At 37.6% G+C, this 12,212-nt stretch overlaps 1 protein-coding gene across 8 annotated transcripts in view; it reads right to left on the bottom strand.

The window, feature by feature from the left end:
* LOC11175752 (frequenin-2) overlaps positions 1-7,444 on the bottom strand; it is a 152,816-nt gene extending 145,372 nt beyond the window's left edge. The window contains exon 1 of one of the 8 annotated variants that reach the window (XM_061641175.1): positions 7,360-7,444. Coding sequence is in view for 1 of the 8 variants with exons in the window: in XM_061641170.1 (XP_061497154.1) it covers positions 6,881-7,073 (193 nt within the window). In the remaining 7 variants the exon portion in view is untranslated. The other 7 variants (XM_061641192.1, XM_061641206.1, XM_061641173.1 and 4 more) reach the window with 7 other exon arrangements.
* Between the last annotated feature and the right edge of the window lie 4,768 nt (positions 7,445-12,212).

The following is a 12,212-nucleotide window of genomic DNA, read 5'->3' as shown; positions in this document are numbered from 1 at the left end:
AAACATAACCCCCGGGGGGAAATGGAGGTATATTGGGTTGACAACACCAAATAGAAGGGGCCCCTCAATCGACGGGATCATCAACGGGGCCCCAAATGGACGCGGCAATGGAGATTGTTCTTCGTATTATGGCTGTGTATGGCTGTATGTAGATGCAGCTGTAACGGTTTTTGCTCTTGTTGTATTCGCAAAACTTGAAATAGTCGATAAAAACCATATATAAATGAACATGTTCCATAGGTTCCTTGAGTATTTTTATACCCTTCCCCCCTTTCTTCTAACTGAAACCTTTCCCATTTCCCCTTCTCTTCGGTCCACAAACTGGATGTGTTCGATTAGGGCCAAGAATGAAAATTTTAGTTTTTGCATTAAAAGACACACACAATCCACTATCCCAGGCCAGGAATGTGAATACCATTTTTCGTGTGAAACAGCTGTCTGCTTTTGGCACAGAATCGCAAAGCGGTAGCAGGGGCCCCGTATACAAGAACAGGACGGTTCATCCCAGCCAAGAGCGCACACAATGACATCGATTTAACCATTCCTTGAATGAAACCTCAACCCACTGAACCCACCGTTGACCAAACGACCTTCCTAGGCTTTTTAAAGCGACGCGAGCTTGGTGTCATTTTTTCCTGCTAATTTCTCCGGCTACGAGCCGGTGTATTGAAATTTTGTTTAGGGGCCTTTAAATTTTTGTCTGTGTATGATGTGTGCTTGTGGCTGTTGAAACGGGTTTTCTTTGTGGTTAAACGCAGCGTTCTGTTCTGTGTGCTGTGCATTGGATTTTAGCAGCAAGTGTCTCCGCGTTTTTTTTGGTGAGCTCGTGCATCGACCATCCACACCAAGACACCAAATGGACGGGCCCTTCATTGACGGGGCCCCTTATAGACGGGGCCCCTTATCGACGGGGCCTCCTTACCGACGGGGGCCCTTACCGAAGGGGCCCCTTCATCGAAGAGTCCACATAATAGTTGGGGCCCCGTAAACCACCTTTGAGTTTTAGTTTCAGCATAGCTGTAACGGTTTTTTATCTTGTCTTCACGCAAAAAGTTGTATGTAAATAGTGATAAAACATCATTTTAATATTAACATGGCACAGTTTCTTTTTGGACATATAAATACCACCCCTTCCCGATTTCCCCTATTTGTCAGTTGACCACAAAAGTTGAGAAAGGCCCCGCGTGAAAATTTAAGGTTTTGCGTTAAAAGCAGGCACGCTCCACGAATCGGTACGAAGTCGAACATCCACAATGACGGGGCCCCCTAGATCGACGGGGCCCCTGGCGGCCGCCCAGTCCGCCCACCGTTTAACGCGCCACTTATAACAGGACCTAAGAATAAGCCTAAAATGATCGACGACTACAACAAATTGAAAGGCGGTGCCCACAATATGGACAAGTATTTGTCAGAATATACAACAAAAAGAAAAACCAATAGGTGGCCACTGGCTTTTTTACAATATGTTAGATGTAGCAGCTTTTGCTGTATTCATATTGTACAAAGAAAATAATCCTCAGTATAACACGTCCACAAACAAGAGACGTATGTTCCTTCAACAACTGTGTGAACAATTGGCAATGCCAGAAATAGAAATTCAATCAAATAATATACAAATTATACGTCACTTCGGGCCACGTAGTGGTTATGAAAGGAGGTCATATAAAAGCACCAGTTACTAATGAAACAATGACTCCAACTAAACTGGACGCTAGTGATAGGGTTAAGCACACCGGGACTTGTTTCCTTTGTGTTAAAAAAGGGTCTACTAAAAAAGTTTGTGATGAATGTAAGAAACCAGTTTGTGCTCATCACTCCAAAATTATAACAAAGTGTGATCATTGTGGAGACTGAAATCAAATCAAATTTAATTTTCTTACTCTTTTTTGTTTTGCTGAATGAAAATTAAGCTTATATATTCATAATTAATTTAATTTACTTGAAGTATATTTCCTACGTTTGAACTACACGTTAAAAAAATTGAAAATAAAATATGATTAATGCCATAATATATGCAGTATCATTGACTTATTATTGGTACCAACACGAGTAATCAAGTAATTATTAAATGAATTTTTAAAATTCTACAAATAACACGATGTCAAATTTCATTCAAAAACTACGATTAGAACAGAAGCTATTAAAGTTTTAGCACAAAATAGTTTAATCCCCCATACATAATGTATGGAATACCCGGGTATGCCGGTCGTAGAGATGAAGGTGTAAATTTGGTCATTGATACAACGGTTAAGGGTTATCTTTTCATCCCCCGCTCAACAAAATCAAGCAGTTTTTTGAGCTCGGTTTCTAGCTCGCTTTCCGCCGAAACCGATCGAGAAAGCAAGCAGAAACGTCCGAAGAACCGATCGAAGCTCTTGATCGATTGAAGCGTTTACGGTCGTTCAAGAGAGCGCGATGTATGTGTATGTCTCTTTCTGACAAAAAAGCGACCGTGTTGGCGCAAAAATGATAATGGTCGAAAAATAGTTTACATCCACGTTCTCTTTCTCCTCTCCTTTCCTTCTTCCCCATTCTTTCATCTCGCTTTATCATTATTGGTTCTTGATCTCTAGCTAAATTGAGCGAGAGGTTGAGAAATTTTCGATCGCTTTGCGCAGCGGGAGTACCATCTTTACCAGTTTTTCAATGAGGCTTGCTACACCAATCAGTTTTATACTGCCGCTCTTAGTACTACATCGAACATCGCCACGGCAACCACTACACCATGGCAACATACTATAGCAGGCCAAGGGCGGTCGAAAATCAAAATAAAAATTTTCTCTGATTGAAAAAAATATCGTGTTTATTACAAAGATAATATTATCACTCTATCACTTCAGCTTCAGACGTTATAACTGGTAGAAACTTGAAAAATCTTTCCAATTTTTGTCCTATTTACACATACAGGGGTTTCGAGGATTATATAGACATGTTCAGCGAGTTGTAGATTCGTTCAGGCATATAATAGACTCTTTCAGCGAGATATAGAATTGTTCGGATGTAGGCGTAGACATGTTCAGCAATTCTATAGTGCTGTCATTTGTTTTGTTTACACACTGTATCGCAGGGTTCAATTTTTCATTCTTAAAAGTCCTAAAAGTAGCTAATAATCATTCTCCAAGCTGTTTAATAAATGAATTAGTTAAAACAAGCATATTTTTACGAAAACCGTTTGTTTACCTTCTGATGAGAATGATCCAAGCTGCAGTCCAAGGGGAACGAAAGTGACAGCTCTACAGTATAACCGAACATGTCTACGCCTACATCCGAACAATTCTATATCTCGCTGAAAGAGTCTATTATATACCTGAACGAATCTACAACTCGCTGAACATGTCTATATAATCCTCGAAAACCCTGTAATGAGTTTAAGTGTGAATATTTGTAGTAGGTGGACGAATAATACATCATTGGAAAGAAAACTTTACTCACTTTTAATGAAAAATAAAACAAAAATATTTTAATCTTGTTATATCACCTTTTTTATTACAAACTTTAAAAATTCGCACGAAAAACAACATTTTTCAGCTTGAGTAATGGATTAAAAAAGTACTTTTCTATTTCTTCATTTTTTTCACAAAACCTCCCTTTACCTGTCTTTAACATGCTGTCAAAAATTCGGACTTATCATTAAACTTCAAATGTGAAAAATGAATTTAAACATGTTAGGAGCCGCGCGCCATATAAAAATCGTTCATCTGCACAACCGCACACTCAATAGAACGTATGTTGGCGTTGCGGCGTGTTTGGGATTTTTACTTTTTTTAAACCCGCAGTATTTTGTATTCACGCAAGACTAATCGGTGGAAGTCGATCGCAAGACTACGGAACGATACGTGAAAACGTTGACGATACTGGGATCTGCGGATTTCTATCGCAAGACTGACACACTTTATCGGCCACATTATCACCTCCAAGGAACATATGAGGCCCGATCATTAAACACAAACGGAAATAACACAAGACAAGTGCGTCCAGACAAACGAAAAATAGGCATGCATTTTGAAACCGTTCTTGTGACAGACAGGTTTTGTTAAAAAAAAATTCGTTAAAGCTGTGTCACACCCTTTGCCAATGTGTCAAAATGTTCAATATCAAAATAAAAAAATCGTAAACAAGTTTATTTAAGAAACGATCGTTTATCAAGCTAACAATCCTTGTTTAAAACATCGAGATGATTTTCTCGCACTTCGTAAGTGATGATAGCAGCAGTGAAGAAGAAACAACGGTAGATCTGGCAAAACAGCGCCGACTGCTTCGAAGTGTTTTCGACCCGTTACAGTTTTCTAACCAAGCGTGAGTTAAGCATGCGGATCATTTGTGCAAACCGTGTTATACATGTTTCATTTCGTGGTTGTTTATTTCAGATTTAAGAAAAAAATTCGTGTATCGAAGGTAATTTTCCTTGACATTCTGGCGAAGATCGAGCCCTCTGAGTCTTTGTTATTCCTAAAAATGTATGCAGTGTTAGAAGTGATAATTACATGTGCCTATGCTGTTGGTTGTTGAAGCAGTCACTCACTGAAGAAGTTGCTGGAATCCAATGCTTTTGAACGCAAACCGGGAGCGTGAGCCCTTCATCTTTCGACTACCATCGAAGAGCAACAGAGGAAGGAAATAACAGCAGCTTCTTATCCCAAAACAGCAGCACGTTACCAGTATCTCCAGCTTATCGCCATTTATATGGATATGGCAGTACGATTTTTTTGTTTAAAATGATAAAATTTGATTATTTCTGAAATAAAATACTTATATTTTGTCGTGAAAGCAACAGCAAGAACTTTGTTGTTGTGTTTTGTCGGTCAAACAATCTGAGATTGGCGCCTTTCCGTGACAAAAAGCTGACGGAAAGCAGTTTGACAATTTTGGATTTCCGTTTGTGTTTCATAATACATATTTTGGCAGTATGCTTGTGAGTTTGTGTTTCGTCAAATTTTATTTTTCCAACAAACGGATGTCATAATACAAATCATCCGATTTTGACGACTTGTCTTTACATTTTGTGTTTAATAATCGGGCCTATGGTCTGACAGCAGGGATTTCTTAAGTTCAAATTTTATACACTGTTCTGTTATGGGTTCTGAAAAATCAAAATCATAATGACAGCAAAGACAAGTAAAGGGAGATTTGGTGAATAAAATGAAGAAATAGAAAATTACTTTTTTAAAATTAATTACCAAAGTTGAAATTTTTTTGTTTTTAGTTCGTTTTTTTCAGTTATTACAAATTTTACAAACTGAAAAAGGTGATAAAACAAGAAAGAAATATTTTTGTTTATTTTTCATTAAAAGTGAGTAAAGTTTAATTTCCAATGATATATTATTCGTCCACCTACTACAAATATTCACACCTAAACTCATCATGTGAAAATAGGACAAAAATTACTCGTAACAAGGGGTACTCGTTACCAGGAGTTTCACTGTATTAACGACATTAATTGGTTTGTGTCTTGGAAGAGTTTGTTGTTCAGCTGTTGTCGATATTCTCATTTGCCAGAACAATATTCAAAATTAAAGAAAAAAGCTCAATGGTAACAATTGTTAAATTGATTACACATCGGCAACAAAAAAAGTATCAAGAACACATTTTATATTGCTCGTTATGAGATGTATTTAATGAGCATAAACGTTCTTTCGTAATGCAAACAAGTATGATAATGCGTACTCTTTTTGAGGGGTTTCACTGTATAAAATGAAACTACTTTTAACACATTACAAGCATTTGTAATGCATTACATTCTTAATGATTTTTTTAGTATAAAGCAGTTCTCAAGCTTAATGATAAAAATAACATGTTGGATGTATTTTTTTATGGATTTAAAAGATGGATAAAATGCCGTATATGTAATTACTTGGGCCGGCTAAAACTTGCGAAAAAAAAGTTTAATTCATGTGATAGTTATTTAAAGTCATCTGTATAATTCTGCCCAAAGATAAATTGTTCAATAATTGCCAAACATATCAAATCTCTATTGGGATGATTTCTTAGTTAGATTACAATTTGTTATCCTGTATACACATTTTCTAAATTATCATTAACACATTACAGAAAAGTACATTTTTAAACTAGCTTATCTACAATTTGATCTTCTTTGTATCACTATGCCTGTGGTATAATTAACAAAACATACCATTTTTTACACATGCTTAACACACAATAGTCACATCAAGAAGATTATCATGTGAATATTAAAAGATATTCAATTCAAAATACATATTTTATTTTGAGATATTTAATTTCTAATATACTTATAAATACCTTGTTTCTTAAACAAATTTGCAATGTGTTATCTTATTTCTTTGAAGTTTTATGTTAGTGTAAATAATGCATGAAATATGAGGTTAAGCTTAATTGGCATAATAGCATAGGCGGATTGCATAAATGGAATCTGCATGAGGAAAGCATAGATGTACGATTTAATTTTGAATAATTAATTATAATACATGTAAAATTTCCTATCCTTCAATAATTTCGTTCACTGGCAATACAACTTGACCGGTATTTTATTTATATGAAAGATACTAGTTTTTCGCCCGACAAACGAATAGCATTATGTAACAATGTTCAGCGCGCAGGCCAAACTCTCACACGTGTTGAGAATGTTTCCTCCCACGTAGATTTTTATTTAAAGATTTAATGATTTTGCAAAAAAACAAAATTGTTAAGATTCACTTTATAAGAATGTGATGTTTTTGTGTTAAACATCAACAGTTATTTTACTAGTTTTAAGACAAACTATTGTTTACAAGGACATTTATCATTAATAGAATTCATGTACCAAACTATGTGTAACTATGAAACTGGTTATATATTAAAATACTTTATGGATTGCATTCCGACTCGACAAACCATTACCAGACTAACACACTCATATACACACTTTTCTGGAAAACGAATAATGGTTGGCTCGTCGTGGGATGTAATAGATTGACAGGTTTATTGCTGAGATGCTCCGTTTTCACGATAAGAATGTTAAGATTGACCAGCCGATGACTGGTATGATGACATGGAATATAACTATAGCTTCTTCGTTTACGAGCACAAGCCAATGTCATTGTAAACAAACTGCACATTGTGTGAAACCCATTTAGCTAATCATAACCAAGAGTATGAAATAGGGTTCACAATTTTATTATTTAACGAGTAAAGATACATTTTAAAGACTTCTTAGTATCTACTGCCACTGCCTATCCACTTGTTTGCACCTTAAAACTTGAAACAAAAAATAAACATTAAACACTTCATGCACCAGGCGACATGTTTATTGAAATAAGCAGTAGGCTAAACTCTATCAAAATTTTCGAGTATAACAACAATATCGTACACCTATCACTGACTTGATATCAGACAATGACTTACAGTTTCTAAGTCCTTTGTTGCACTAAATATCTCTCTGATTTTCAGCACTGTTATCGATGCTCAAAGTTGTTCTTATGCTCTTCTAAAGAGTAGTGATGGGAAAACTCCAAATTTCTGTAACGGAACGGAATTATGTTCAGAAACAACGCTACCCTACGAATCTATTTTGTTATTTATGGAATTGAATTGTTTTATGGAATTGAAACGTGGTTTATTTTTTATATTTTAACAATTGGAGTGTTAGTTTACAAAACAATTTTCGTTCAGTTAAATTATATTTATTTTAATAATAAAAAAAATAAAAAAATAAAAGCATTTCCAGCACAAATTTAACATAAAACATAACAAACAAACATTTAACATAACATAGACATAACAATAACATAAGACGAATATTGGTCATGAACCTACTTTGTGATATTACTTCAACATAAGTTCGTTTGATTCGTTGAACGTATTAGGTTCGAAACTAAATTCCCATCACAAGTGGCTATTCCTGAATCTCTACCGTGTTTATGTTATGACTGAAAAAAGGAGAGAGTCATTTTTCAGGATAACTAGTAATACATACATGAACGAACCGGAAAGAGACTACCAAGAGACCTTTGTGAAGCATGCGCAGAATGATGTTACATGAGCGATATCCATTTGAGAGTATTTGGATTCCGAAAAGATTTCGTTGTTTGATTTTGTCTCTCTCCAGTGTACCTTATTCATTGCTTTGAAAAGTAAAAGATTTGAAACACTGTGTCCAACGCCCAACGCAGCCGTCACATATGAAAAAGCTTTCCTACGATAGTGGCAGGTTCATATTACACAATCGTTTAATTTCGCGTGACTAGGAGAATTAGCTTCATTACGGTGTGAAATAAATTGAAATAATATTAATAATAATTGCTCATACTGATACTTATACTAGTACTGATAAATGCTACATTTATTTTATTAAAATTTTAAAACAAATTACATGTTTCACCATTGTGTGAATAAACGCCAAATCGGGTCGCTTAGACTTAAAATTCGTGAGTGTCTATTGAAATGTATTTTATGCTAAAAGACTCAAATTATTTTGAGTTTTTTTTTAATCTTTTTGAAATGTTATTGTTTGTGATCGTGCTTTATTTTTAAATTGGTTTTTTTATTCTACAGCAAACATTTTGCTTATAGGTATCGTGTTAATTTGAAATTTGTCATTCAGTTGTATAGTGAACAAAACGCGTATATTTCAATCTTCTTCCTGTTCAATTTGACGTAAAGACTAACGCAGTTGGGATGGTATCGTGGAACAATGGTCAACTCAAGCGACACAATAATAGCCCGTCATGAGTTCAAGCCTTGAATGGACCGTCCTCCCGTAGCAATAAATTACAGTCAGGCTGCGTGGTAATGAATAAAGTCCCGAAAGCCTGTATAGGCCGGCATATGTCCGTGTTGGACGTTAAGAAGAAATAAAAAATAAAAAAAAATAAAAAGAACTTACGCGGTTATACCAGCCTAAACAGGCTTTTTCAATATTTCAATATATTAGTTCACTGTTTGCATACTAAACCTAACTAATATACTAAACCTAATGAAAGCCTAAGCAAAAGCAGTGCGATACTGGGTAAGGAATTAGGGGATATATAGAAGACGGGAACGAAAAGAAGGTAAGGAGAGATTGAAATCGAACAAGTGTGATGTGGAGTTGAACATATGCATCGCGTGTAATAGACGATCTCTGCGTCCTTTTGCTGTGCAGCGAGAAGAAACGAGAAGTAATGTGGGATGAGGACATAGGATTTGGGATGTTACATATAAGGGGATAAACGAGAGTAAAAATGTTGAATGAACACACTGGAGAAGAAGTGATGCTACCAAAGAAGATTGAACGTTGGATCGGCGGGATTGAAGGGACAACAGACCAAACAAACGATATCTTTCGTTGTAAGAAGGAAGAGAAGAAGAGCTAACCCCGGGAACTTCTGCGAGCAGCGATCCTTGTAGAGGACCTCTGAATTCTCTCGATACGATCGATACCCAACGGTCACCAGCACTCAGAGATCCTTTGAATACGCGCTTGAATAAGAACTTGATTTGGCGAAATTATTCAAGTGATCCGTCGGGTCCCGAAGCCGAAGCAAACCCGAAGCCGAAGCAAAACCCGAACGGGGTTCGGCACGAACCTTCGTTAAAATAGCCCCCTCCCCCTTTTTGCCAGATTTTCTTTCCAAAATGAAACAGTGTCACACACATGTAGTAGAACAATTTGATTTATTTAAGCAAATAAATCGGTTTAATGAGAAACACTAACAACTATTTCACACATGGTCAACACTTCGCAAATTACACAAATTATGGCACATTATATTAAAAACACTTTTATCAACTGTTCCGTGAATCAAACGCAATATTTTCACCGTACTTTCTGCACTCCACCGCTGTTGAGCATGATTGTCATCTTTCCACTGTACCCGTCATTTGCACCAACATTTGCACCAACATTTGCACATCACAAACACAGGTTTTGTTGTCTCCGTTCGCCGTGAAACACACATGAAATGGAAGAAAAATTATATTAATTAGAAGGAGGGATATTGGTTGATCATTTTAATCACTTTTACTTACCTTAAATAAGAAAAATCTCCATTTTTACGGGGTTTATCCGCTGACCACCAAGCGCTGAAACAACACACAAGCACCAACCTCACTGGACTGAAAGTAAAGCCTACTGCGTTTATGTGTGTATGCGCTTCTGTCAAGCCAACCGCGCCGTACTGCGTGTGTAGCCAAGTGCGTGTGTGTGTATATTTGCACCACTGGACACAGAACACAAATCTCACCGCACAGCAGAGCGTGTGTCGCCAAGTGTATGCATGTGTGTATTTGCACCACTGAATTCTGACCGTCCACCACACAGCGTGTATCGCCAAGTGCGTGGCTGTGTGTAGTATCACCGTGGACTGCAGAAAACTACCTGCACTAGAACAGAGCGCTGGTGTGGCCAAATGTGTGCATGTGTGTACTTGCTCCACTGAAAGCCGGTATCGCACCAGATTTCGGGTGTCGCCTTGTGCGTGCGTGTGTGTTATTGTCACAGTACACTCGTTCATCATTTTCCCAGTCCGCAAAAAGCCGAAGTTTTGTATGGGATCGTGTCGTATACATATGTACCCACTTACGTACCCACTTGCAGAAGAAGTGTAAATGTGGTTTCACGCACACATAGACACCTTCCACCCGAACGATCGCGTTCACACATACTATCACGCTCTGATTCCTTCTGCACCTCACGCATACCAATGTGTTTGCTCCACCCCCTTTTCGGATTGCTTATAGAAATGATGAGGCACACATGTTTACATTTGCTGTATGCACACATTCGCATGCGGTTTATTCCAACTTTTTCGCTCCGTTCCAACACGTGCTTTGGCATACTCACACTGTGTAGACGGCAGAACGGTCTCCCCCTTCCAAATTTACCGTTCTTCCTCCTCTTGATCAGAGCTGCGCCATCAGAGCTGCGCGCTGGCTTTAGTTTTTCCTCCTCTCGTTCTTCCTTTCTCCTACCGCGCGCGGGGTCTGCGCGCGTTTCGACAGGTTCTTAGCGCAATCCAGTGCGTTGTTTTGTGGCTGAGTTGTGCTGAACGCTGTCAATAAAAATGAATCAATAATTAATGTATGTAGTACGTATTACTTTGGATAGTTTTGTGTATATGATGAGAGCAACACTTACCTTAATATTTTAAAACTGGAAAACAATTTCTTTCCGTCACCCATTTTGAAGATTGTTGATGATGCCAACTGGTAGGCGTTGATGAATGGCGCATGCACCTGTTACTTTGAAGACGATAAGCATTAGTTGAATTAGTACATTGAAGCACATATGAGATCAAGAAACTTACCTCAACAAGTTAGCTAGGATAAATCATTCAACAATGGAAGAAGAAGCAACACACCGCAAAACGTAAACAAGGAAAGTAGGGGACACAAGAAATCGCACATCACTCCCACACATCCTTCCACAACGAAAGTTCTGGACAGACTGAGGATGCCTAACAACCGGATGAGTGCGATAGCAGAAAAAATCATGGTAGATCGAGAAAGATGGGTAGACACGGTGTAGCGTAATCCGCTGGTAGATGCATGTGTGTGTGACCAACGAAAGACTTCAGATCCCGCTCCTCGCGTTTTTCATCCATCATTTTTCGTCACACGCACACACCTCTACACGCGCGGCGGTTTGCTGTCCAAAATCTGGAGAGAGAAGACAGGGCATCTCGCTTTTCGTTTGATTTTTTCTAGTATCACAGGCGCTAGCTTCCGCGCAATGAACAGATACCCGCTTACTGCTGAACATTTCAAATATGTGTGTTCGAAGAAAGCAACAGGTTTTTGATAAATATCTTTGAAACTATTCATCGTATCCAAAAACGATCTTCGAGAGGTAGATTCAGCAACTCAAAATATATTGAGAAAAAGTGTTTCGTTTTTTTGTTTTTTTTTTTTCATTACGGGTTCAGAAACTTTTTTTTAAATCGATAATATAATCAATCTTAGCAATGCGGCTTTTTAGCGCCATTCCTATGAAAATATTATCTATAGAAACTTTCACGTGTATTTTAATGAAATATTTGAAAAGTGGTGTGCCTCGTAGTACTGTCGTCAACTCGTCCGACTTAACAACATGCCCGTCATGGGTTCAATCCCCAAAAATAGACCGTGCCGCCATACGTAGGATTGACTATCCTGCTATGGTGGGAAATCAATTAGTCACTGAAAGCCAAGCCCAAAAGTGGTACAGGCAGGCCTTGACCGACAACGATTGTTGAGCCAAAGAAGAAGAAGAAGATTTGAAAAGAGGGGGAAAAATTTAG

This window comes from Anopheles gambiae, chromosome X (genome assembly GCF_943734735.2).
Source record: "Anopheles gambiae chromosome X, idAnoGambNW_F1_1, whole genome shotgun sequence".
NCBI lineage: Eukaryota > Metazoa > Arthropoda > Insecta > Diptera > Culicidae > Anopheles > Anopheles gambiae.
Note: the sequence above shows the minus strand (reverse complement) of the source record. Positions and strands in the feature narration are given on the sequence as shown.